Source organism: Rhinoderma darwinii, chromosome 7, assembly GCF_050947455.1.
Source record: "Rhinoderma darwinii isolate aRhiDar2 chromosome 7, aRhiDar2.hap1, whole genome shotgun sequence".
Lineage (NCBI taxonomy): Eukaryota > Metazoa > Chordata > Amphibia > Anura > Rhinodermatidae > Rhinoderma > Rhinoderma darwinii.
This window is the reverse complement of record NC_134693.1, coordinates 27,883,717-27,910,271: the sequence shown is the minus strand read 5'-3', so window position 1 is coordinate 27,910,271 and position 26,555 is coordinate 27,883,717. Positions and strand designations below refer to the sequence as shown.

General features: G+C 42.6%; 2 protein-coding genes, 1 long non-coding RNA gene and 11 other non-coding genes across 14 annotated transcripts; 1 reads left to right on the top strand and 13 right to left on the bottom strand.

Annotated features, from left to right (window-relative positions):
• Nucleotides 1–1,835: 1,835 nt before the first annotated feature.
• MRPS14 (mitochondrial ribosomal protein S14) lies at nt 1,836–4,738 on the top strand. Its single transcript, XM_075832152.1, has 3 exons — nt 1,836–1,938; nt 3,424–3,591; nt 4,433–4,738. Exons 1-3 carry the CDS (start codon nt 1,894–1,896, stop codon nt 4,613–4,615), a joined length of 396 nt encoding a protein of 131 aa, XP_075688267.1. The 5' UTR covers nt 1,836–1,893; the 3' UTR covers nt 4,616–4,738.
• A 2,169-nt stretch (nt 4,739–6,907) lies between these two features.
• CACYBP (calcyclin binding protein) lies at nt 6,908–14,968 on the bottom strand. Its single transcript, XM_075833068.1, has 6 exons — nt 14,809–14,968; nt 12,394–12,604; nt 11,541–11,637; nt 9,387–9,486; nt 8,526–8,620; nt 6,908–7,421 (listed from the first exon to the last, which is right to left on the bottom strand). The coding sequence occupies exons 1-6, from the start codon at nt 14,827–14,829 to the stop codon at nt 7,253–7,255; spliced, it is 693 nt and encodes a 230-aa protein (XP_075689183.1). The 5' UTR covers nt 14,830–14,968; the 3' UTR covers nt 6,908–7,252.
• Nucleotides 14,969–18,080: 3,112 nt separating this feature from the next.
• LOC142657739 (uncharacterized) lies at nt 18,081–26,362 on the bottom strand. Its single transcript, XR_012849970.1, has 17 exons — nt 26,199–26,362; nt 25,635–25,681; nt 24,069–24,105; nt 23,840–23,887; nt 23,340–23,375; nt 22,804–22,852; nt 22,552–22,633; nt 22,101–22,140; nt 21,644–21,672; nt 21,438–21,464; nt 20,804–20,851; nt 20,250–20,279; nt 20,032–20,065; nt 19,633–19,669; nt 19,376–19,457; nt 18,344–18,390; nt 18,081–18,162 (listed from the first exon to the last, which is right to left on the bottom strand). It is a non-coding gene; the product is annotated as an uncharacterized LOC142657739 (long non-coding RNA).
• LOC142658267 (small nucleolar RNA SNORD47) lies at nt 18,616–18,691 on the bottom strand. Its single transcript, XR_012850096.1, has one exon. It is a non-coding gene; the product is annotated as a small nucleolar RNA SNORD47 (small nucleolar RNA).
• Nucleotides 19,523–19,598, bottom strand: LOC142658273 (small nucleolar RNA snR60/Z15/Z230/Z193/J17). The gene has a single exon (XR_012850101.1). It is a non-coding gene; the product is annotated as a small nucleolar RNA snR60/Z15/Z230/Z193/J17 (small nucleolar RNA).
• On the bottom strand, nt 20,137–20,212 carry LOC142658257 (small nucleolar RNA SNORD79). The gene has a single exon (XR_012850087.1). It is a non-coding gene; the product is annotated as a small nucleolar RNA SNORD79 (small nucleolar RNA).
• On the bottom strand, nt 20,701–20,765 carry LOC142658286 (small nucleolar RNA SNORD75). Its single transcript, XR_012850113.1, has one exon. It is a non-coding gene; the product is annotated as a small nucleolar RNA SNORD75 (small nucleolar RNA).
• On the bottom strand, nt 20,917–20,997 carry LOC142658271 (small nucleolar RNA SNORD74). Its single transcript, XR_012850099.1, has one exon. It is a non-coding gene; the product is annotated as a small nucleolar RNA SNORD74 (small nucleolar RNA).
• LOC142658269 (small nucleolar RNA SNORD47) lies at nt 21,530–21,606 on the bottom strand. Its single transcript, XR_012850097.1, has one exon. It is a non-coding gene; the product is annotated as a small nucleolar RNA SNORD47 (small nucleolar RNA).
• On the bottom strand, nt 22,694–22,769 carry LOC142658274 (small nucleolar RNA snR60/Z15/Z230/Z193/J17). The gene has a single exon (XR_012850102.1). It is a non-coding gene; the product is annotated as a small nucleolar RNA snR60/Z15/Z230/Z193/J17 (small nucleolar RNA).
• LOC142658272 (small nucleolar RNA snR60/Z15/Z230/Z193/J17) lies at nt 23,442–23,522 on the bottom strand. The gene has a single exon (XR_012850100.1). It is a non-coding gene; the product is annotated as a small nucleolar RNA snR60/Z15/Z230/Z193/J17 (small nucleolar RNA).
• On the bottom strand, nt 23,952–24,031 carry LOC142658255 (small nucleolar RNA SNORD79). The gene has a single exon (XR_012850086.1). It is a non-coding gene; the product is annotated as a small nucleolar RNA SNORD79 (small nucleolar RNA).
• Nucleotides 24,187–24,265, bottom strand: LOC142658251 (small nucleolar RNA SNORD24). Its single transcript, XR_012850082.1, has one exon. It is a non-coding gene; the product is annotated as a small nucleolar RNA SNORD24 (small nucleolar RNA).
• Nucleotides 25,819–25,897, bottom strand: LOC142658270 (small nucleolar RNA SNORD74). The gene has a single exon (XR_012850098.1). It is a non-coding gene; the product is annotated as a small nucleolar RNA SNORD74 (small nucleolar RNA).
• Nucleotides 26,363–26,555: the final 193 nt, after the last annotated feature.

Sequence of the window (26,555 nt, the reverse complement as noted above, 5' to 3'; positions counted from 1 at the left end):
GGCTCCCTGCACTGTGTTCGGTCCGGTACTTGCGGCCGAAATACGTCCGCCAATTACGGACGTAAATAGTGTGTGTGCACATACCCTTAACCCTATCTCCTCTTGAGTCGGGCCCAAACTTTCTGGTTAGGTGATTCATTAGGGTACATACGACTTTTTATTCAACTTTTATCCTATGATATTTTAATACCTCAGACTTTTACAGACGCGGCAATACCAATTATGTTTCTTTTTATTTTTTTACATAACTTTAGGGGAAAAATGATTTTCTAAAACGTAATATTTAAATTTTTTTGTACAATATTAAAAATGTAATTGAACTGTTTTTACTTATTTTTTAGTCCTTCTAGGGGATTAAAAAATGATCGTTTGATCGCTGGTTCAATACATTGCAATACCTTCATTAGGCCCCCAGGCTGCAATGACAATCATCAGCACCTCACGACTGCGCCGCAGGATGCCGATGCACTAAGGAAGAGGACGGCTTCCCTCCTTCACATGGCTTAGATGCCGCAGTCAGTATTGATCGTGGCCTATAGGTGCTTAAATGGCTGGCATTGGAGTTATATCTGATCCCGAATATTGCAGTGAAGTGTCGGCTTTAACCTACAGCCAACACCCGCTGAATATGGTGGGGGCTTAGCCCATGAGCCGTCTCCATACATCCCCTTGGCGGCTGTGACGTACAATGGCCTAGGGGTAGGAGATACCTGCCGACCACTACTAGCTTTATTATTATTAGGCACTGTTCATATCTCCGATGTGACTGCCCCTTATAACAGAAAACATGACACTGTGCTGGATTCATCGTACAACGCATACAAGCAGTGCCTCACGGACTCCATTGACTTCAAATAGAGCCATCAAGGCTTTCACTGTTTTGACATGCTACATGCTGCGCTTTTCTTGCCATAAAAAGTGATGAAAACCTTGAAGGAAAATCCCAAATGGAAACCTGAAAACCGATGTGAACATAACCTGAAATCCCTGTCACAAAGGCCAATGATCGGGTGAACGAGCGCTGGTACGAATGCCAATCATTGCCCTGTATAAAAAAGGGCAGCGATCATCTGATGAACGAGCAAGCGCTTGTTTGTTCGCTGATCGTGTCCGGAAAAACGTCATCGCTTGTCGTCAGCACATCTTTTCGATACTTGCCATCGTTGCTCCGATTGAATGGAGCACACAAGCAGTGATCAGCATGCTGCATTGCAGATCGGCGCTCGTTCAACGGACAGAATATCTGCCTGTGTAAACGAAGAGTCAGTAAAACCTTTTTCCAGTACATTTATTGCAATAATTCTTTACATTATGATTTCTAGTTTATCAATATACAAATAGGGCGTTTACATTGTGAGCCTCACTGGAGACAGTGGTTGATGACAACTTCTGTACAGCGCTGCGGAATTTGATGGCGCTATATAAATAACAGAAATAAATAAATTCATCATTAATAGGATTATTTTTCCTGGCACCATCATAGACACACATCGTTTATACATTTATAACATCACAATCTGTATACAGCGCCGCAGTCCGATCTATATAGAAATGCACAATAAATAATATTATCTGCACCATAGTTTATACATCTATTATTATTACCAACGTCATCTACTGCAAATGCAATGCTATGCATGCCACGCTGCCCCGTGTTGTAGTTTTACCGCAGCTGGAGTTCCATAGACTGCAGACCACTGATATACACATTTGTTGACATGTCACCAGTCATAGATTTATCACGATTTATAGATTTATCACGATTTATAGATTTATCACGCTGGCATTCTCATTGGCACCAATCCTCAGTACGCTACTGGAGGGACACTGGAGCGACGTCCTACTGTCAAGAACAATAAAGTTGCAAGTCTTTGAATTGACAGCCGGGACAAGATGGCGGCGTCCATGTTGGGATCCGTGCTGCGCAGTGCTCGGCAGGTTAGTACAAGGACAGGGGGGGGAGAGTCCTAGCCAAAAGGAGCGGGGACTTGGACGTTTATGTATCGTGATATCGAAGGGTAAAGCTGCTAAAGGGAGGACTGCTATACCGGCGGTGACTACGTCCCTTGTGTATTATTCTATCCGATGCTTTCTTCCTGTTAGCTCCCAGATACACGTATAAGTGGCGCTGTTCACACTTGGACTAAGTTCAAAACCGCATTTTGTTGCTGTATGTAAAACACGCAATTGTGATTGCTTCTTATTCACTTACATTTAAAATCTAGAGACGCTTTTGTTTTTTGCTACAATTTGTTTACGTGTAGTCTATATAAAAGGTCGTATCCAGATGTCACAATGGGATTTGACCTGGAGAACCACCTAAAAAAAAATTCCTGTAGCGGAATCCAGTGAAGCCCACGTCAGGCCGGATTCACACGAGCGTGTGCGTTTTGCGCATGCAAAAAATTCGGCGTTTTGTGTGCGTAAAAGCTCCGTGTGTCTTCAGCATCTGATGCGTGGCTGCGTGATTTTCACGCAGACGCCATCATTATGACACTCTGTTTTTATGTTTGTAATAGTTCTTACTGCTGTTGCGCAAATCACACGCGTCACACGGAAGTGCTTCCGTGTGGTGCGCATGGATTTTCACGCGCCCATTGACTTCAATGGGTGCGTGATGCGTGAAAAACGGACAAATATATGACATGTCGTGAGTTTTACACAGCGGACACGCTGCGCGAAAATCACTGACAGTCTGAACGGCCCCATTCACTAACATAGGTCCGTGTGTCCGGGCTTATTCAGACGAACGTATAATACGTCCGTGCAACCCGCGTGATTTTCAAGCGCGTCGCACGGACCTATGTTAGTCAATGAGACTGTTCAGACTGTCAGTGATTTTCACGCAGCGTATGTCCGCTGCGTAAAACTCGCGACATGTCCTATATTTGCCCGTTTTTCGCGCATCACGCACCCATTGAAGTCAATGGGTGCGTGAAAACCGCACACGGACACACGTCCGTGTGCCGCGCGTGATGAGCGCTACAGCAGTCAAAACTATGAATGAAAACCGAAAAGCACCACGTGCTTTTCTGTTTACAAACAGTGTCATAATGATGCCGGCTGTGCGAAAATCACGCGGCTGACACGGAGCTTTTGTGAACCTTTTGGGCGCGCAAAACACGCACGCTCGTGTGCATCCTGCCTAACTCTGATTGTTGTACCTTAAATAGGGTTATTTACACGGCCGATTTTTAGCCTGATGAAAACGCAGGTCCGGCGTTGAAACGCGTAGCTTGTAAACCCTGCACACCCTCATTAAATTCTGAACTTTGCCTAGCCTCTTTGCCATCATTAGCAGCGCCACTTTGGTTCCATTTTTTTTTTGTTTTTCTTTTCATTCAATATAGCAGTGTGGAAGAGACTGAAGACTTTAGTGAGTGAATTTCTAATAACTCAACAGATTTCCTTTCTTCCATATAGCTGCTCTCTTTCTCCCCGGTAACATGCTCAAATCAAGTGAGAAGTTTTTATGTAGACTGGAGAATGTGGCGAGATGTGAAGAGGAGGAAGATGGCCTTCGAATATGCAGATGAGCGGCTGAGAATCAATGCCTTGCGGAAGAATAGCATCCTCCCTAAGGAACTTCGGGTATGAAATGGTTTGTTTATAGATCGCTTATGTCTCACATAATGAGAGAACCTTCACCGGGTCATTAAAAAGCGCTCTGCCCGCTCAAAGGACCGAAATGTAAAAAAAAAAAAAAAAAACGAACTGGAACTTTTTATTACAGTGGTGCACGCTGTATGATAAATTTGGTGCATCTTGCTAGACACTATTCTCCTTATACCACATTTAAATTGGCTTAATTTGAGACAGATTTTAAGCTAGAAACTTCACATTTTAAGCCATGCCCCTCTTCAGTAAACCCCACACCCTTTCCAGAACTTTGTGTATTGAGTTCATTATGCTCCTGTACATTGTGTTGAGGATGTTGTTTTGGTGGAGGGTTCTAATGAACAGTGGGTGTTCTGGGTGTGACATCCGTAATAGACGTACTTTTCCGTTTCTTTGATGACATATCCACAGGATATGTCATAAATGTCAGATAGATGTGGGCAGTGAATGGCAGTTACGGAAGCATTGTAGCATGCGAGCTACGCTGTTTTTGTAAATACCATTCATTTCTATGGCACTTAGGGAAACAGAATAGCTTAGCAAGCTACACGGTGTTCCTTGTGGTCGGAAATCACACGCTTCAGCCGAAACACACAGCAGTAGTACAGGGTTTAGGGGGCCCCGTTCTAGGGTTAGGTGGGACCCGCATCTATCTGATCTTTATGACATATCCTGTGAATATGTCATAAATGTCCCTAATGGGAAAACCCCTTTTAAGCTTCGGGTTATTGCTACATCCACAGACCCAGTATGGCTGCAATATTTTGGAATCCGTGACAATATAAATATACATTAATAGATTTTTGTCTTGCAGGAAGTGGCGGATAAAGAGATTGCAGCACTGCCGGTAGACAGTTGTCCAGTACGAATCCGGAACCGATGTGTTCTCACCTCTCGACCACGTGGTGTGAAGAGGAGATGGCGCTTGAGTAGAATAGTATTCCGCCATTTGGCAGATCACAATCAAATGTCTGGCATTCAAAGGGCCATGTGGTAGTCCAGAAGTTAAGCCTTGACGGAAGAGATATCCCAGTGCTGGTCCCGGCATTATCAGGATTTCATGGTGTCCTAAATGTTTTTATTTCTTACATTGTCTATGATAAATATAAGTTGCTATTCACTGGCAGGTTTTCTGTTTTTCTTTTCATTTCCTTCCCAGCTCCAGTGCTCATTTGGTGGAGTTGACACATTAAAGTGCCAACTGCAAACTCCCACCCAATCTTACATGGGTCATGGAGATCTACCAGTGCACGCTGACCATTGCTCTATATCTGGGGTGCACAACCTACAACCCAGGGACAGATACCGGTTTGTGTGCTGATGCTTCAGAGGGACACGGTTGTATAAAGGCAGCTCCATTCTCTCTTCCCTTCACTGAATGTCGATATCAGCAGTCACAAGAGGGTGCATTAGTACCTGTCAGAGGAGCGGCATGCGGTGTCAGCAGTGACAGGTACTAATGTTATAGGGAGGAACTGTGGGGTTGCAGAGATCTATTTTAAGCAACTTAGAGGAGCAATACAGGCAAAAGATATGGTGTTATGCCTAATGCAGACCATGACTGGCATTCTCTTTGGTGCCCTTTAAATCCATGTGTCATGCACCACCCTGCACTAGGCATAAAAAAAAGTCCACCGGTTTCATCCAGAGCTTTCCTATATGAAACACTTATAGTATTATCCTGTGGATATGCCAGAAGTGTTTATTTCTTCCGCTCTAGGGAGAAAGTGGCCAGGCATCAGTGCAGCTCTCTCTCTTATGGTTTCTGGGAGTTGTAAAAAGTCATAACTTCTATACACTACAATGGAGATAGCTGCATGCATGTGTGGCTGCCTCCTCTTCTGCAGTGCTGAGCAGAGGACCCCTATTATTCTGTAAGGTGGAGGTCCCAACAGCAGAACCCTCATCTATCAGACATTCATGGCATATTCTGTCATGCCATAAATGTCTCAAAGGGGTATTCCCGTCTGTACCACTTCCAAGGGCTGCAATAAAACAATCTGACAATGTGGCCCTTGGACCAGAACAGGTTATTTACCCATGAGCTAGAGGAAGTAATATGTATGGAAGTGCTGTATAACCCCTTCCCCCAGCATGCATTCTGGGCCCTAATGACCAAGCAATTTTTTTGTTTTTTCATAGTCCCATTCAAAGAGTTATAAACTTTATTTTCACATGGACATGTCTGTATGAGGACTTTTGCAGGATGAGTTGTATTTTTCAGTGGCAAAGTTTTGGGGTATATAGAACATTTACGAAGTTTACTGTGCGGCGTAAATAACACTTTAGCTTTATTCTATGGGTCGGTACTATTAAGACTATACCAAATATGTAGTGTTTTTTTTTTATTTTACTACTTTTGCAGAATAAAGACACTTGAACTAAAATTATTTAAATTTAGTATATCCGCTTTCCAAGAGCCATAACTTTTTATTTTTCCGTCAATGTTGCCATATGAGAGCTTGTGTTTTGCAGGGCTTCATTGCTACCATTTTGGGGTACATGGGACCTATTGATTAGCCTTTTATTTTATTTTTTGTGGGGGGGGGGGATGGAAAATAGCAATTCTGCCATTGTTTTGCAAGCTTTTTACGGCGTATTTTTTGTGGGGATACCATGTGTGTTTTTATTTTTTGCACTTTTATAAAATAAAACCATTTTTTCCCCATAAAAAATGGTTTTGTTTCACATTCATTATTTTTTTAGTCCCACTAAGGAACTTCACTGTACGATCGCTGTCCGATATAATGCTTTGGTATACTTCATATACCAAAGCATTACTGCCTGTCAGTGTAAAACTGACAGGCATCTATTAGGACATGCCTCTGGCACAGCCTAATTCGTATGTAGCCAGGGCAGACCTGGGGGCCTCTATTAGGCCCCGTGCTGCTATGGCACCCCATCTCATGCCCGGAGTTGTATTTGCGAGCTGCCGATGGGTGACAGAGGGAGCTCCCTCCCGCTGTAAACAACTCAAATGCAGAGGTCCCTAATGACTGCGGCATTTGTGGGGTTAAACGGTCGCGATTGAAGTAACTTTGATCGATACCGTTGGAGCAGGTGCCCAGTTGTCATCCGACTACCGAGCACCTGCTCCAGCCTGCACGGAACACCCGTGCAGGTAGTTGATTAGGCCGCCATGAAAAGGTGACTGCCTAGAATAAAGCCCAATAATGACTGATGTGAAAAGGTGTATCTGTGGTCATTAAGGGGTTAAGCAATTCCTAACTATTAGATTTGCTAAACCTACAATTGAAACCACAACTAAAAAAACTCAGATTCAACAATATGAAACAAAATGTATTTGGCAGAGTTTATTATACAGACATTTACAAATATTTCAAGATAAAATAATAAACTCCAGACAAAATATCTGCAGTCAAATCCAAGAAGAAGGATCTATTACGATAGAAATCTGCGGGTCAGTGCTCTGACCACAATGGCTAAAGTGTTTTGATTTTTTTCATAGTCCAATCAGAAGGGGCTGTAGAAGCAGCACAGAGTGCATGCTGGGAAGTAATTGGATTGTAAACAATGGATACTGTAGAGATCAACTCTACTGCAGGTAAAGCAAGACCCATCCCTGTACTCGGGAATTGTTTAAGGCGAAGGGATGGGGCGGGGAATCTCCTCTTTAGATATCCATGTCCCCCATATCACCCTTTAACTGTTTCTCTCGAGATTCTGCCCATGCTTTATTCAGCGTTCTTTTCATCTCATCATCTCCTTCATCGTAGATCTTCTTTAGAACATTCATTAGACCGGCACCAGGGTCTTCTGTGTCAGTTTCCATTGATGGTTTGCTGGAAAAGAAAAAAAAACTAAACACCTTACTTTATCCTTAACACATAAGAAGGTGGGTAATAAAATATACAAGGTGGTACATACCCTCTGGCTAACCTCTAAACTTGGCTTACATGTCAGGTATGTGGGACAACCCTCTAGCGTATTGTATCGTCACGGTTTGCTGTACTAAACGGTCGCATCATTCCTTGTCTCCATTCACAAAATCTCCAGGTGACTCTCCGACCTTGCAGGCAAAGTCAGTGAGGAGAGGAATCATGGGAACTGTAGTTCTTTATATGGTAATCCCACCCATAGAAAGCTTTAGCAGCATCAAAACAAAAAGGTGCTAGCGAGAGCTGCATAAGATAATAAAAATAACTGCTTCTGAGCTGGAGTGGCATTACCTGGCCAGCATTCAGACACATATAGGTACTTTCCTGTATTTTTATAGAAGTTCGGAAAACCCCTTTAAATATCCGGTACAGGCAATGCAAAAAATTCTGAGCAGAAATTGACCTGCGGTGTGTATTTTTGGGACCGCATCATGCCAATTCCTGCTGCGGACAGTGGCTGCGTTTTTCAGAGGAGATGTCTCCATCTCCTAACATTGTGAAATACGCAGCAAAATATACACCATTTTCTGCCATAAAAACCACAGGAAATTGTGCGTTTTTGCCACAGCGTAATGTTTGGTTTTCATCGGCATTGCTGCAGAGATTTTCTGCAGCAATTCCGTTGTGTGTGGACAAGCCCTTAGGCCTATATAATTTAATGTGGCCGTTCACACGACATTGTTTCAACGGACCATGTGAAGGGTCTGAGAAAATAGAACATGTCCTATTTTTGTCACGCTTCACTCCCCATAATCTAGTCTATGGAGGATGCATGATATGGCATCCCGCAGCGCAGAACACGGATGCACCTCGGACGTGAATAACTGCCGTTTTTCACGTCCGAGATGCGCAATGCCCGCGTGACTCTAGCCTTAAACTGCTATATTTTTTATTTATTTTTTAACACTACTGTATATTATGAGACCTGATGCAACAGGTGACATCTCAGTATAGGGGTGATAGATGCTTGCACGGCAGGACCCATCGTATTTAGAGATAAACACTCACTCTTTCTCCTTTGTTTGTTTTTCAACCTGCGTTAAATAGTCCCATTCGCTTTCAGATCTCTTTTTCAACATGATGATCACAGAGTCTGTCTTCACCTGCCAAAAAACAGCAAGCATTCAGTTACAGCCTATTCACACAACTATATAGAAGCAGCATTGAAACATTCATGTTGTGCCAAGAAAAGACCACGTACGAGGGATGAACATAGCCTAACTCTAACTAATGCTTAAAGAAATGCCATTGGTCTCTATCATGATTCTTAAGTATACGGCTGGTAGCAATTTATTTTTTTTAAGTTACAGGCAGGATCCTTCCAAACGACTGTTCACACGGTCATCATGGCTTCAGATAAAAGATCTATTAGGATCTGTTTTGCAATAGGCCCTAACATATCCCTCTGGCTTATAATGGGTCTGTCAGGTTTTTTTTAGTTTTTTTTTTATATACTGGAGAGCCATTCAAATAAATTCACATAAGTGTGAACAGAGCCTAAGGCTGGGTTTACACTTTGCAGTCGAGATGAGATTTTATCTTATTTATATCTGTTACTTATGTAGCACCAACATATTCTGCAGCGCTGTACAGAAGTTGTCCTTACTGTCCCCTATTGAGGCTCAATCTAAACTCCCTATAGTATGTTTTTGGGGTGTGGGAGAAAACCAGTGTGCCCAGAGGAAACCCACGCAACCACGGGGAGAACATACAAACAGAAAACATTGTTGGGTTTGGGGAAGCATGTCATTATGAGATTTTGGCTACTCACGGTAAATCCCTCACTAACAGGGAAGAGAAAGTGAATACAAGCTCCTGAGATTGGCCATACACTATATGTCTATTCTACCAACTGTTCGGTACACTCACTTTCTTTGAGCTGTTGTCAGGGGAGATGGGTTTCAGCAAATTGTTCACAGTCATGGCATAATTCTTCCCATTTAGATCCTTCACTAATAAATCAAACGACCTGCAAAAGGCAAAGAATACCTGTATCCAAATATTCCATAAAACACGCTATATAATACATTATCACAACATAGAATATAAGATCACACTGTGCTGACAGGAATGCGAATAACTGGTTATTACTACGGTGAGTGAGACATGGAGCTGAAATAGCATGATTCTGGTAATGTCCAATGAAGTCATATTGTGGCAATCCTATATCGTGATATATCTGCCATAACCAAACCTAAAGCGTTCCTAACTTCAGGTGACTTTTCAGAATGACACTGCCATATGTGTGCAAACTTTCTGGACGTTATATGACTAGTATTCTGCATTATTTAGCAGTTTTCCCCCTCGCCAGGCTCTATCTTTAAAGGCTATGTAAATCTTTGCTAGACATTTTTTTTTATTAAAAAAAAAAAAAAAAAGGTGAATCAGTGTGATTGGTGAAACTTTTTTTATTTGAAAAAAAATTGTTCGCTAAGAGCCCAATCCTTCAGTCCCACGGACCTGACGGGAACAGGATTTAGCAAACGATACAGCTGCTCTGTATCTCAAAAAATAAAAATTAATAAAAACTAATTATAAAAATGCACCAATCACACTGACCTTTTCAGTAAAAAAAAAAATCATATGTATATATGTATATATATATATATATATATATATATATATATTCACATACACCTTTCAAAAATTGACATAGCCCTTAATTTTAGTTTTTTTCTGAGCTGGTTGGCAGAGCCCAACTGCTTTATTTTGTCTTTTATACACTGCACAAAGAGAAGAGAACATGCTGCTCCCCTATCTCTTTGTAACACACATAGAAGCAGCATGGAGGACATTATACAGCAGTAATGAGCAGTGTAGCCGTGAATCCAGCACTGGGGTGAGATTACTAGAAAGCTGTAGCATTCACTATGTCTCACTCTGCTCCTGCTCTCCCCCTCTACTCTGCATAGACTTCTATGGGCAGCATATAACCCGATCACTCATCTGATAATCCAAGAGATTTTACTAGTGAATTGAGAGTGAATGATCAGTGCGGGGGGGCGGGGGGGGATAAGAGCCTGATCAGTGGAGAAAGAGGCATTTTTTTCTCAGATATATTACAAAGTTTCATATATTTGTTGTGTTTATGGTATCCATATATGTGGGGTTAGTGACTGCCTCCACTTGTTGTTCTTGCACTCCTCCCACTCTGCCCTGGGTGATTTTAATCAGTTCAATGCTGGATCCTACCATCCCCAGGTATATATGTAGGCTTAGTCCCAGTTCTGGGTGTATGTGCAGCGTAGGTTCCCACCTTACAGAGGTCGCCTTGTCGTGGCAGGTGGGCTAACACTTTTTGATCAAAATGTGCACTAAGAACCTCCCTATTTGTAGGTAGATTGAGCTTTAGTGCATATCTATTTATATTTAGTGGTTTAGGTGGCATTAGTGTTGCAGGGTGCTGTCGCCATTTTTTTATATCTGCTATATATATATATATATATATATATATTCACAAACACCTTTCAAAAATTTACATAGCCCTTAATTTTAGTTTTTTTCTGAGCTGGTTGGCAGAGCCCAACTGCTTTATTTTGTCTTTTATACACTGCACAAAGAGAAGAGAACATGCTGCTCCCCTATCTCTTTGTAACACACATAGAAGCAGCATGGAGGACATTATACAGCAGTAATGAGCAGTGTAGCCGTGAATCCAGCACTGGGGTGAGATTACTAGAAAGCTGTAGCATTCACTATGTCTCACTCTGCTCCTGCTCTCCCCCTCTACTCTGCATATACTTCTATGGGCAGCATATAACCCGATCACTCAGCTGATAATCCAAGAGATTTTACTAGTGAATTGAGAGTGAATGATCAGTGCGGGGGGGCGGGATAAGAGCCTGATCAGTGGAGAAAGAGGCATTTTTTTCTCAGATATATTACAAAGTTTCATATATTTGCTTGTATTATTGATTTATGCAAAGATTGTTAAAAAGTTATTTACCATTTAAGTCAAGCTATTGCTCCCATGACATACATATAGCTTCTCAAAAACACAGTACATTACAGTTCTACACCTACCGTTCTGTAAACTGGACTTGTACATTCTCCGCAGGGATATTTTGAACGCCATTCAAAGTGATGTACATTTTCACAAACTTGTCAGACTGATCCCACCCTGCCGGAAAAAAATAAAAATAAATGTCCTCAATCTGTGCAATGAACATTCACTTTCGCTAATTGTAAAAATGACTAAATGTTTTGCTCTTCATCAAACGTCAGACATAGGATCAGGCAATGTGCAGACGTGTTTAAAGCACTCTTAAAAGGAGTTTTTCAGTCCTAAGAAATTGATGGCCTATCCTCAGGAAAGGCCATCAATACCTCATCCGTCGGTCAGGGTCTGACTCCCGCCACCCCTCCAATCAGATGTTTTTAAGGGACCGCAGCGCTTGCGCGAGCGTCGCTTCCCCTTAATTTCCTTTACCGCTCACACTGTGAATTGCCGACACACTTGTACGGGCATTTCAAAGTATTACAACCTACTCCAATTGAAGCGAATGGAAGGCGGTTGTAATACTGTGAACCGCCGGTGTTTCATAGTGTGAACAGTAAAATAAATTAAGAGGAAGCAGCGCTTGTACGAGCACTGTGGCCCCTTCAAAACAGCTGATCATCGAGGGTCCCTGGAGTCGGTACCCCAATCGATGATATATCGGTCAGAGAGGAATTAGTGCACAAACTGCGCTACTGACCCATTGTAACCCGGGGACATCTAGGACACAAGTTTTAGTTGTGCTCCGAACACCTACTTCACATAGATGACCCAGTAATCGCCCATTCCTGCATGGAAAAGACGGCAGAGAATATTTTACTGTACATAGATGAGACATTCTCCCACATACTGGTCTATGTACAGTTTCCTCCTACTTACCATAATTGCTGATTTTCACTGTGTAAGTGCTGGTCATGGGAGGGACGATGGCAGACGGCTTCTGAACATCCATAGACTCTCCTGCCTGCTGCTGTTGCCTGTTAGAGATTTCAGTCTCCAGCTTTCGTTGCTCCACAATCAGCACATCACGCACTCTTTTCCTGGTGGCCTTCTCCAGCAGCTGCTTCACTTCTTCAAGATCCTTCTGCAGCTGGGGGGGGTATCAAAAATCCATGAATTTATGCACTTACAAGAAGGTCACGTTGACACTATACAGATGAAATCTGATGTGGATAGTACAGTACAAAGGGCGAAATCATCAAAAGACGGCGCCTTTTCTGGGACGTGGCTTGGCTGCCGGACTGAATAGCATTAGAAGTACTAACTCGAGACAAAACAATGGGAGGATTGGGTATACCGGATATTCCTAGTTACTACGTAGCGACCCTAGTATCGCAAATATCTAATTGGTGGACTAACGATGTGAACAATCAATGGTTACAAATGGGAAACTCATATCACATATCTCACCACTTCGCTTGAAATCCACTCTGCTCTTAAGCTTCTCTTGCCAGATCATGCAGTGACGTCACTTACTCCCACAGTTCCTTCACCGGAATGACCAGACATCGACTCCAGCCGTGCCAGGACGATTATCCTCCTCAGCAGCAGTCATGGCACGGCTGGAGGCGATGTCCGGTCACTCTACCGTCGTTCTGGTGAAGCACCTGCGGGAGTAAGTGACGTCACAGAGTGATCTTGCGAGATGATGCTGTGCTGTGAATAAAGCTGGGCATGAATGGAGAAGTGTATGACGCTGATTGGTCAGCGTCATACGCTTTTCTTTACAACGCCCGCTTGGTGACGGATTAGATTGGGTAGGAGATAGGGAAGTTATAAACTTGTGACAGAGCCTCTTTAAGGAGGCCTAAGGCCCGCTGCCCATGATGCGTATTACGTGCTTCTGCATCAAAAATGTAAAAGTCGCATCTGCAAACGCATCACGAAGTGCAGATTTTACTCTTGCCGATTTGCGGTTCTGATGCAGATTTTCCGCATTAAATTAGCAACATGTGCATGTAGCCTAAGAGTCAATGCACACTATGCGTATTGCATGCGGAAAAACCACAGCGTGATACAGTAGCAGCATAGCCAATGAGATTCCAGGAAGTCCCATGCACACGCTGCGGTGTTTTACTGCACGTAAATTGACCTGTGGTGCGGATTTTAAAATCTGCAGCATGTTAATTTATCTTGTGTTTCCGGTTGTGAATTGTATATGCCTAGTGCGGAGGAAAAGTCGCACCAAAACCCGCAGCATGGAAGCAAAACGCAGCGTGCGCAGAGATATTAACACGTTCCTGACTTACAACAAACATCTGGCAGCAACGTCTTTTGGCTTTGAAAAAAAGCATCAGAACACTAAGGGGAATTTATAAAGATAATTGCGCAAGTTTCGTGGCCTAAAAAAAAAAAGCAGCAAATTTTGGCGGACTCTATATTTGCGATAAAATTAGTGACGTTTCTTTCTTTCACTTTTGAAAAATGGCGAAACAAGTGGGCAAGGTTAACCAGTAGGGGGCAGGGCAGCAAATATCTGGCAGATTTAGGATTTTTAATGAAAGAAAATGGTGCTAATTGTAGCGCAAATCTACGCCTGCTCATAGGGGCATAGGTTTCATTTTCTGTCTTTAGAACAGTCCAAATATACGAAGAGTGCGCTTCTGATTAAATTTGGCTCAATTCACTCCAACAAACTTCAGTTAAGGCTGGCGTATGAAATGCCAGTCTTAAAGGGGTTTTTCCATAATTAATATTAATCACCTATACACAGGATCGGTGATAAATATTTGATTTGACCGCTGGGACCTCCACCAATCACAAGCTCACCATGCCGTTCCTGGGAACCCCATAGAAATTAATGGAGCGTTGAACGGGGCATTACAGCGCTTCGCTTTTCCGGTTGTAAATTACTGTCTTAACGAGATTGTCTCGCCAAGTCAACCACTTTAAAAAAAAACAAAGCTCACGCAGCGGTTGGGATCGGCTTCCCTAATACAAGGCAATTACAAATGTTTTCCCCAGTGCAGTATTTGTCTGGCCGCTTAGTTCCCCTGCAGCGAACATGGCAGCCATATCAACGCATGGCAGTCCGCGTAATGAACGGATGACCTCCACCGGAATGGTTCTCCCCTGGCTTATAGATTAGAGTCCCGAGTCTATGACATTCATATGTCCTAATAGGAAAAATTGGCGCAAGTTGGATCTTCTTTTTAGACAGTCCCTTTAAGTGGCACCCCTGTGAGAATGAACTCGCCTGAATTGAAAGTCTAGGGCACAGTACAGCAGCTTCAGGCTCAGATAAGTGCATGGGAGTTGTCACGTTATGCGCCCGGCTCCCTGTAGCTTCCTTACCTCGAGCAGAGCAGATTCCATAGCCGAAAAAACGTCTAGTCGCAAACCTAGAACGATGAATGAACAGCCGCTAGAAGCACAACCCTCTGGAACCTTCCGCCGTTGAACGTGACGTCATGACTCCTCAACCAATCGCTCAATGAAATTCATTTTACCCGTTCTAAAAAGTACCAGATTTTGTGTGAAATACCATAGCGGCGGCCATTTTCACGGAGACTAATATGTCTATGAAGATAAAGGGACATGGGAAAATGGCGCCCGAAAGAGCTGAGACATAAAAGTGGAGAGTTGGGACCTCTGGCGTTTTGCGCTTAGACTAACAGGACACGTGATCGCGCGGAGTGTAGCAGGTTAACAGCGCGGTGGTCTGTGAGTGCAACCAAACTTTAGGCTTCATTCACTTGCCGTGTTGTTAATGAGCAGTATCTGTCCGCATTAAACACAGACAGAATAAATATGAAAAACCTATACAAAAAAATTCATCCACTAGCCAGTCATTATCTCTGCACCACAAATCAATTACTAGTGACACTAAGGAATCTGAATGGTCGGTGGCAAGTCGTCAGATAAACCTTTGAAGCCAGGCTACAAAGTGACTAGTACATACATGTAAATATAAGCACCTATATAGGAAACGCAGACACCCCACCAGATACACGGACCCCTAAAAAAAAAAAAAAAAGACCCCCTAAAATGAAGACTTTCAACCAGGGCCCCCCAAATTAATGCAAAGCCTAGACCATACCCCTCAAATAAATGCAGAAGCCCCTAAATGCGCCAGCCTTAGACCAGATACAAACAGATCCCCTAAATAAATGCAGACCCCACTCCCTAAATAAATGCGGACCACAGTCCAGAACCTATATAAATGCAGACCTTCAACCAGACCCCCTAAATCGGAGGTGGGGAACCTTTTTCCTGCCAAATGCTATTTTTATATGTATACCACAATTCACAGGCCATACAAAATTATAAAAACGTAAACATGAACCTGCTATATTTGGGCAAACATTTAATGAACCCACCCCTAATGTGATCACTGGAACCACTTCTCTTTGGTGAGGCGTGAGGTTAGCCGGTATTGATGAGTCGGTCAGTCTGGAGCACAGTCAACTCTTTGGTAAGTTTAACAAAGAACCCGCAGCAGGAAGTTTTCCCATCAGGGACATTTGACATATCTGCAGTATATCAAATGTCCGATGTGGGTCCCACCTCTGATCCCCCCCCCCCCCCCTAAACTCCACTCGACCTCAATGTTCCAACCACAAAGAGAAGTGTAACAGTAACCGTTTCTGTAACTACTGTTCCGTTTTACGGGACTTACGGAAACAGCGTAGCTCAGCAAGTGACTTATTCATGGTCAGAAATCACCAGCTTCAACCACAACAGGTAGAAGACGGTTTAGGGGGCCCCATTCTAGAGATAGATGTGGGACCCGCACCTATCTGACATCTCCTGTGGAATAATCATAAATGTCCTTGATCGGAAAACCCCTTTAAGGTCATCTGACCTCACTTCATGCGTTTGTCAGGTCTTGGGTCTACACTACAGCTAAATTTCTACATTTAGGCCTTCGCTAAGCTTCTAAATGTTAGGTCAGGAGTAGGAGGGTGGCAGATGTAACCAAGTACGGTCACGAAATACTAGTGAATGAGGATGCGGCAGTCCGAGTGTGGTCAGTGCGTGCCAGGCCAGCCCAGGAGTGGATCAGTCCAGTCACCTTACCGACATGAGGTCAGGTGACCGGATTGGCCCGCTCTCAGCCCACAACCGCCATACTTGGCTCACACCGCCCTCCTCCCACTCCTAAATGTGAGTGGGTAGGGCAGAGCCAAGCAAGTGACAGTGCAGCAGTGTGGTCTGAATGAAGTTGGACCAGACCAAATTCTCATGGGCCTTATACAGCCCACAAGTTCACTACCGCTGCCCTAAATTAACAAAATCTCCCTAAATGAACAGACCCACATAATGATGCAGACTAATATCCATACAGACCTTCGACCAGACATTATATTTACACTTTCCAAATGTAGACACCAGCGCCCCAGAGTACAGACTCCCCTAAATATTGCAGATCAGTTGTCAGAGGGGCAGTGCTTCCCTCATAAATACACTGGACTCCACTATCGTGTTGTGTACTCTGCTTCTATTAGTCAAACTCCTAGGAGTACAGACCTAGCGATTGGCATAGCACCAAGTCTACAGAAGCCAAGGTTAACTTTGGCACCTAAATTGTTTTGCAGATGAGGGTACACCAAGTCCATTGGTGCCATGGCAGTTGGGCTCTAACGAGAAAATCTGTTTCCTGAGCCATTTACAGAAATGTGAAAATCCCTTTAATATAGGGTGTAACCTTTATTCAGGACCCTGCCTTGGCCAGTGGAGAGTAGTTACAAAATCTATTCCAGACAACCCATTGATCTGAGCGGGAACATTAGCACTTAATCTTCCCGAAGGTGAAGCGTCAGAAAATTGAAGCCTAAGGACTCATGCGCACCGCTGTGCCCATAATCACAGGCATTTCCAGCTACCCACATTTTCAGCTTGTGCTCCCATACAAAGATCTGTAAAAACAATATGGGACATTTTTCATCTTTTGCAGCCTTTCCACAGCCTGGACACCTTCCTGTAAATAAACAGGAAGGTGTCCGTGGGCAAAAGAAAAGGCATCTAATTCTGAACTGTAATTACAGATGACTTCTATGTCATGTGCATGGAATGGGGCCTTACTGTCATGTTTCCCCAAAAAAAAAGTCTTTTTATTCTCAATACTGGCTACTTTTCAGCTTCATTAGGTTACAGCTGTGATCGGCCTTCACAGGCTCACTGGTAAGTCAATGCATGGAGATCTGATTTCTATTACAGATCTATCAGCATGATTGCTAAAGCACTAGTGGGAAAAGTCAGCTATAGTAAAAGGGACCCAGGAGGGCTGCTTTAAGGGGGTGAGGGACAAGGGATTCTCCACTATTTATACCTGTCAAGTACCATTAGGTCCTGCCATAAGACATATTTTAGCATGGCATTTAAAGTGAACCTGTGGGCAGCATATTGTAGGGACAAACTAATCTGTCCTTTTCCCCCCCCAAAAACAGCAGCAGATCCTAAATAATTTAAAGTCAGATTGAGTGTAGGCCTCATGCCAGCTTTGAATAACCCTTGCAGTAACTAGTGTGAGCCTAAAGAATCTAGTGTAGTTCTTAAAGACCATTCAGCATTTTATTCAGTACATGTTACCACCGAACTCTATAATATATTGAGCAGAAATGCAGTTTTATGTTATAAATCCACTTTATTACAAAAGTTAGACATTTTATATTGATGCTTGCCACGGACGACAATCCTTCAATAAACCTAAGAAAACAAAAAACACAACATTAGTGTGACATTCGATGGTTTATAGGAATTACTACTTTTGATAGGAACTGGTGTCAGTACTTTCGCTTTCATCTTTATATCAGGGAGAGAGTTCAAAGCAATTGTCATCATTCACCACAGACCATTCAATTTAAACAGCAAAGACTAAGTTACACACCAGAAAGGATTGTTTGCAGCAGTCTCAAGTAGTTTGTCGGGTCCACACTACGGAATCAAAAATAAATATTCAGATCAGTCTTGCACAACGTAAACATTCTGCTGTTTATAGGCTTTACATATGGGTACAGGCTTGCCAAGGGAGTTGTAGTTCAGAAAAAGTTAATGGATTATCTGCAATAGCAGACACATTCCATAACAAGCTGTAGTGATTGAGAGAATAAACCTGTGCACCCCAATACATATAACAATGGTAATGAGTTCTCCCACTATAGCCTCAGAAAAAAGTGGAACGGTTGCTGTTGAAATCAGTAGAGTTCATATGGCAGAATCTTTTTCATCACCGGTTATAGGGGAGGAGGGGGTCTAGAACACACTTTATATAAATTTTAAAAAAATATTCATAGCAGTCAAAATTTCAACCTATGGCAATAAGATAGCAGTTAGAAGCCCTTACCAATGGGTAGCAAGCTTAAAGATATATTTGTCTGCATCAATGTGGGTCAAGTTATCCTCACATGTAATTGTAGACCTGATTCATAAAGTCATCATTTACAGGCCACTGCAAGATCCAAACTACCAAGTCTAAACTCCCACTGGATAACTACAAAAACTTTGCACTAAACATACTGGCAAATACCTGTACTTCCTAGAGTCTGGGGAAACTAGAAGCCAAACATTATGCCATCTATTGGATGTCCTGAAGCGCTATTGCAACTGCAGAATAGCGGTTGTGCTCACAAGCTGCGTAACGGCACCTCTAGTAGTTACAAGAATGGATTGCTAAAAAGGTTCGTGGCATGTCTACCTATGCCATAAACTCCATGTAGTTAAAGATCCCAGAGATGAGACCCTCAATTATCAGAACAGCTTTATAGACTTGTCTGTCGAACAGCAGCTGCTTTCCTTATAGAAAGTTTATGGGAGTTACCGAAAGCTAAGTAAGCAGTAGATGCACCATTTGAGATGGCAATAGCCCTTTAATTACATTATAGAACAAGGAGTCTCAATAATGTAACCCAAGTATACTTACTCTGGTAGGTCTTTAGTGATCGTGCAAGGTAATTACACAGTTAATCAAGGTTTCAGCTAGTCAGATGGGCTTGACATGGCACCTAAAGGAATATTCAACAATTACTTGCAGTAATTTAAAAAAAAAAAAAAAAACTAGTAAAATGTAAGGATGATTCAGATAGGAGCGAAAGACTGTTCTTCACAGAAGATCAGCTGAACTATGTGTTCATCATAAACATCCTGAACACTAGAGCAGAGTTGTCAAATTGTACTTACCAGGATGTCAGAGTCCTGTCCTCTCGTGACCCGAGGCCTGTGAATAGATTTAGAACATCTTAGTCTAATACTCAAAACTTAAACAAAATGTTTAATAGTCGGTCAATCACTGGAACCTCAACTATGGATGCAGGTGCAATCCTAAATAGCACACCAGGGAGATTCAGACCAGTAAATCCCCCAGTTTCTGCAGCTGCCATGTAAGCAATTACTCTAAGTGAACTTCCCATCCCAGACGGTTAAACCACCCTGCCAGGAGGCCCATACAAAGTCAAGCAGGATCCATCAGATAGGAGCGAAAGATCTCACCACTGTCAGTCTGCTGAACTATGAATTAATCACATAATCCTGTGCTGGAGAAATCCTATGCACTCAAATTTCTAATTTAAGGAAGCTCACCTGTTTGGTTGCCTTTCCATCAAGTAGACAATTCCTAAAACCAGAAGAGGAGAGTAGTTAAGCACTTGTACAATACAAGAGATTAAGAACTTGTGTTAAGAGCCGCACCATCAGTAAGAAGGTTCTCCTTCATTCTTATTCAGAGAGATTCCCATTGATTAATAAACAAATCATCACAGTGCCAGGGTAACAGATATCAGTTGATCAAACACACTTACATTAAAGAAGAAGTCTTGAGATTCTGAAATCTATAAAAAAATAAAATAAAAGAACTTAGGCATATTAAAACAGACGCTGATGAGTTGTGTAACATGTGAATTACGCATGAAAATGTATAAGGGGTTTTCCCATCAAAGGATAGGATAAATATCTGACACTGATCACAGGCTTACCTTGTCATTCCTAGGAGCCCTATAGGAATGGAGCGGTAGTGCACACGCTCGGCCATCGCTCTATTACTATGGCGCTGCCAAGTGCCCTTTGCGGTGGCCGAGCATGCATCTTATTGCTCCATGTTTATGGTGTTCCTAGGAACCGCTAGGCAAGCCTGTTCTCGTGATCAGTGGAGTGGGGGTCCCTGTGGTCAGACTCCCACCTAAGTCAACTAGGCAAGTATACAAAGCAAGGGTGCAGGATTTCAAAGCCCAGTAATCAGACATCTTAAGATTAAGCCTCAGTTAATAAAAAGTTGTCAGAAATCACTTCTGTCCACTACTCTTGAAGCATCATAGGCTCATGTCAGACCTGATATCTCTATTGCTAGACAACTTACCGATTAAGCCGTTTATCTGGATTCTGTCAAACACGTCCTTGTCTGCTGCTGGGAGAAGGAATATAGGAGTTAGCAGACAGTTTACATTAATATTCTAAACTGAAAAATACATACTACTACAATCAGAGAAGAAGTTGGTAATCATCATAAGATCTCAGATGTCCCTACCAACATAATTGTCATCATAAAAGTTGCCACCAGTGATCAGACAGAATTTATCCTGCAGATCGGTATAATTGACGATTCTGGGACAAGCCCTTTTAACAGGTGCCGTCACCCCTCACATGTCTGTCTTGACAAATATTTGTATTTGCCATTAAATTCTGGAGCGTCTCGTCACAGAACTGCTTTGTTCTGACGTGAATCTTTCCTCCTAGTAACGCATGAACACGTTAACTGGGTGTTACCATTCAGCTTGTGAAAAAACACCAACCGTTAAGACGAAGTTGTCAATTTATTCATAATTGAACTAGTGAACGGCCCAACGCGGAGTTCTAATTAAAAGATGCTCCAGAAGGGTTATTTGGGGGAGGGGGTACAAGTATTTACTGAAAGAACCAAAATCTAACATTGACTATTAAAGTAGTTTTGTGTTTTGCTTTGGACCAAGATCGACCCGCATGTGTAAACTTACCAAGTTCAGCGTCCAAGATGCTCGGACCTGCAATAGGAGGTTGATGATTAATTTAGTTTTGTCACAAAAGTTTAGTTTTTAATTTCATGCAGGTTCTCAGAAAAAAGTGGAACGGTTAAAGATATAATCATCCTTAATCATATGGCAGAATCAGTTTCATCACTGTAACCAAGTATTAGATTACATACCAATAATAAGTTACTCACCATGTCTAGCAATGCGGTACATTCAGAACCTAGAATTAGAGAAGGTGATTAGTGGGGCCAGATACACAAGCAACACTTAGATACCAAGTGTCAGGGGGTCATGTCAGTATTTCGGATAGTCCACACATAATTTCAGGTCAGACATTTGGAGCATCATAAAAACCCCAAAAGAAATTGTCATGTTCTAAATTTGTACCAAGCGGTCACGAATGCCATAGTAAGCAAAATTGCATGTAAGTGTCCACAACTGCAGCCTTCAGGTCTTAAACATAGACTGCTGCTATCCTGCCAACATAGAGGAGCTATAGAGACAGCTTATTAGCATACAGAACGCTGAGGCTTCAAAAACAGGCCGAGCTCTCCAAGACCATTACATGCTCATGCCAGACTATATAGCTAGACTCAGTCATTCAGGCTGATAGCAAGTTTAAAGTGTGAATATAGGGCACAATCTTACCTTGTCCAAGCTTTATCTGCAGGTTCTCCAAACCATGGTCCTGAAACCAGACAGATTATACATTAATTGGGATTTGTAAATTAAATGCCACATGAGCTGCCAGATTGAAATGCAATATTATGTAGTCTGCATCAGTGTGGGTCAAGTTATCCGCACATGTAATTGGAGACCTGATTCATAATCATCATTGACAGACCACTGCAAGATCTCGGCTGCCACTGGATAATTGCATATTAAAAAAAAAGCCACTTGTGGCACCAACTAAACTGGCAGCTATTCTCAGTAGATAGAGCCAAGTATGAACCTGGTCGCATCAGTGCAATATGAGACCAGACTATATGCTCTAACCAATACGCTAGTGTTATTGCACAAGATGTATAACAGGGCCTTGAATAGTTGCCATAATTTAAACATCTGATGGGAGTCTCAATGTGCTGGATATTATACTCACTCAGGTAGGTCTCCAGCGATGTTAATGATCCAAGGCAGTCTATAGATAAACATCTGGAGGTTCAGCTGGTCTGACATGGCACCTAAAGAAATATTCAACGATTAGTTACAGTAATAATGGTGCCAGAGGCTTCTAAAATGTAAGGATGATTCAGATAGGAGCGAAAGACTGTTCATCACAGAAGATCAGCTGAACTATGTGGTCATCATAAACATCCTGAACACTAGAGCAGAGCTGTCAAACTGCACTTACCCATATGTCCAAGTGCTTTGTCCCCTCAAGTGACCTGCCAGATTGTGGTCTGCAGAAAGGGAAGGAAAAAAAAAAAAATAAATAAATTAAAGGCAAAATTCTGTACAAATATAAAACCATGCCAAGCCAATCTGAGATTGCCAGCATCTGCCATTTAAATATTATAGAAAGGCCAACTCTTGAATGGAATCAATGAACTTCATCAATTCACACTGGTCATGTACAGCTGATAAGTCAGATAGAGCTAATAACATACCTCCATGGCAAAGTCAAGGTTGTTAAAGCATCATCATGTTACAGTTTATTAGTACGCTTTACTAGATACCAAGTACTCTTTTCATTCAAGTGAGGCCAATACAGAACGGTTATAAGAGTCCACAAGTTGCCAATGGCCTGTTCATATCAGCATGGTTTTTCAGTTGAGGGGTTCCATCTGATCTCAGGCAGGGGAACCCCTCAACGGAAAGACAAAGCTCATGTGACTACACCCCAAGTACTGATAACAAATATGAAAGTACACTTCTGCGAATACTTACTGTAGAAGTCCCATGTCACTGAACCCGCAGTATGATCTGCAGAGAGATATATTGCAGCATTACAACTCAGCAGTCTACAGTGTCATTACAGGACATTCAGCATAGACACATCAGATAGGAGCGAAAGACAAAGTTATTCATCACTGTTCATCTGCTGAACTATGCGATCATCATTTGTGCCTGGAGTAATTTTAACATCTAAAAGTTAAGACTATGATAAGACTTTATTTGCTCAACAGAACCTAGATGCAAATTTTCCCTGGTGCTATAGAAATGAGGAAATAGTTAAATTATGCACCAAGGAGATGCAAAAAAGTAGCAAAATGTATGCAGCGGAACGCTTCTGCAACTCTTTTTATGATTTTAGCTGCATAACCGGACGTTCATGCGGCTATAGTAGTTTAGCCATATGCACCGAGCACAGAATAGCACCCACCATCACACAGTAAATACATGAGAATGCATATCCATTGGAACAAAATGAAGTGGTAGACACCAACCTCTTGACACAGTATCATCCATCTTGGGTCATAGCCTCTATCCTAGCCCTAGAAACACAGGACGACAACATGAATAAAATATCCCACACACGTACTTAAACTTATTTTACTACACTGTATCAGTATAGAAGTTGTCCCTCATCCTTTTTCAGAGAGATTCCCATTGATTAAATCAAATCATCATGTACAGCATTATAAGAAGTGCATATATCACAAGTAGTAGACTTACCTGTATGGCCAACGTATGGTATGACTGGACTTGGGACCTAGAAGGAAAAAAAAAAAAAAAAAGAGACTGTTAAGAAGCAGAAATGTCTGTTCATAGCAATAAGGTGATCAGTAACTAATGCCTCAGAATAAGTATTGGTGGTAAGCTCTCTCGTCATCCTGACAGTCAAGAGTAGCAAATAAGTGTCATCAGTGGCATTAGAAGATCAGCCTGGTGCAAGTCACTGCAGATGGACCATTCGAGCAGCCACCCGAATACTAAGACGCTGCCGATAACTCAGGTGTACACAAGTCAATGTATTGCTCGCACAGGATCATGCATTGGGTTCAACAAGAACCTTTGCAGATGAAATTACAAAGTACCGCACCTGCTGGCAAATTTATATTATGGATGTGGACAGAGCAAAGAGAAGGGGAGCTGCGGAGGATACGGGTCAGCTACTAAACACTGCAAGAAAAAGCAGACCACGAGCCGTCCCAAAAGTGGGACTGCTGATCAGGTCATTGTCAAGAATCTTGAGGGGTTATCATGATAACTTAATTTTAAAACTTTCTTCACATTGTCAAGTGAAGTTTGGTATTGATACTGGAACCTATGAGTGAACACATACGTAGTGCTACACGCCATATATCCAAATAAATAGGAAAACCATGTGGCCTCATTCACAGAGTTTTTTGCAGGAGGAAAATTCTGTTTGGGATTTTGAGGCAGATTTTGTCCTTCCTGCATGTCGTTTGCCGCGATTTTTGCCTGTGGCCATTGAGTGCTACGGGCAAAAAAAAAAACAGCGAAATACGCTTTCTCTGCCTTCCATTGATGTCAATGGGAGTTCAGAGGCGTAAACGCGTGAAGATCGGGCATGTCCCTTTCTACCGCAAGGCGGTTTTACCGCTTGCGGGAGAAAACAGCCGCCACCGCCTCCCATTGAAATCAATGGGAGGCGTTTTCAGCCGGGTTTTGCGGAGTGGTTTCCGCTCCAAAAATCTTGTCAAAATACTCCGTGTGAACAGGCCCCAAGTCCTGGGCAGCGCAGTGGCTCAGCGGTTTGCACTGTTGCTGTGCAGCACTAAAGTCCAGGGTTCTAAACCAGAAAGGAAAATATCAGCATGGAGTTTGTATATTCACCCAGTGTTTGTATTGGTTTCCTCCGAAACGCCAAAAATAGATAAGGAAATTATATTGCCTACACCTGGACAGCGCGGGGAAATATGTTGGCGCTATACAAGTAATGGAAATAAAGCCCTGCAGAGCAAGGCCTACTGATCTGGCCAGTAAAAGGATACTGCAAGATCTCAATCTGCAGGGAAAGTTAGGGACTATAGGGGCAGCTGCCAGATCACGCCCAACGCCATCAGCACAGCTTCATAGCAGAACCAAGGGGGACACAGGGTAGATAGATATCAGAAGAGTAAATTTAATGCTATAAAGCCAAAAAATTGCCTTAACAGCAGGACTAGACTTTGTATAAAAATAGTTCATGGGAACCCCTTTAGGTGGGAATAGAACTGCATAAAGAATCGGAGCACATAGAAGACAAAAAAACGGTATTTATAAATCAGGACTTACATAGTTGATAAGCAGAGCCATGAAGCTTCCTCATATAATGTAGATGCCTGCAAGAGAAGGACAGAGTTTATATCTCACTCTAACACTCGATTCTAGAATAACCCTGGGCCGGTACAGACGACAGAAAGTCCCACATATATCCCAGTGGCAGCACATTATACAGAAGCCTCCCTGATCTAGCACTGCAGCCTGGTCAGAGGCGTTGGTAATCATCATTATCTCAGATGTCCCTACCAACATCATTTTCATCACATTCAGGCAAATCATAGATAGGAGTGTATTCTCCTCTGCGCCTTGCAGCATTAGCAAAAATGAACACGTTCCACGTGATCAACTTTGTAAAGAGATGTAACAGCAACGGAATGGTTAAAAAGCATGGCCGCACATCATGGCAGCAAGAGCCACGGGTAGTGGACAGCACAATCCATTCCCATCCTGTTAAAGGAAAGTCCCAGTGCAGCAGAGGACAGAGGATAACGGTATAAAGAGAGCAGGAGGATAACGTTACTACAATATTAAACAGGAAGAGGTAGAACAATATTCAGACCTGCAGAGACCACTCACCTCTCTCTATGAGAGCAGCAGACCAAGAGAACTACTCAGTGCCGAAGCTGCGGTTTATATATGCAGCAGAATCCCGGATGTGACGTCAGCGACGTAGCCCGCGCTAGGGGCGGAGCACGCTGTTTGGCTTTGGCTATTGGAATTGTCGCCCGCAGAGGCACAAGGTGCCATGTTCTTGGTTATAATAAAGCAATTTGAAACTACGAATGAAAAAAATTAGCAACAAAAAAATGTCTGTCGCAATTTGATCAATATGTCCAGATATGCTTATAAGCCCACTGAAAATACACTCTAGTGACTTTACTATGCATACTGAGTTCCCCACCTAAAATGGCTCCGCTGCACTTCCTACTCCCC

Coding starts and splice junctions, on each gene's coding strand:
- MRPS14 (XM_075832152.1), top strand. CDS start 1,894: ATGGCGGCGTCCATGTTGGGATCCGTGCTGCGCAGTGCTCGGCAG. Junction 1,939..3,423: donor TGCTGCGCAGTGCTCGGCAG/GTTAGTACAAGG, acceptor TCTTCCATATAG/CTGCTCTCTTTCTCCCCGGT. Junction 3,592..4,432: donor TCCTCCCTAAGGAACTTCGG/GTATGAAATGGT, acceptor TTTGTCTTGCAG/GAAGTGGCGGATAAAGAGAT.
- CACYBP (XM_075833068.1), bottom strand. CDS start 14,829: ATGGAATCTGCTCTGCTCGAG. Junction 12,605..14,808: donor TGGAATCTGCTCTGCTCGAG/GTAAGGAAGCTA, acceptor TACCCCCCCCAG/CTGCAGAAGGATCTTGAAGA. Junction 7,422..8,525: donor AAACAAACAAAGGAGAAAGA/GTGAGTGTTTAT, acceptor TTTCTTTTCCAG/CAAACCATCAATGGAAACTG.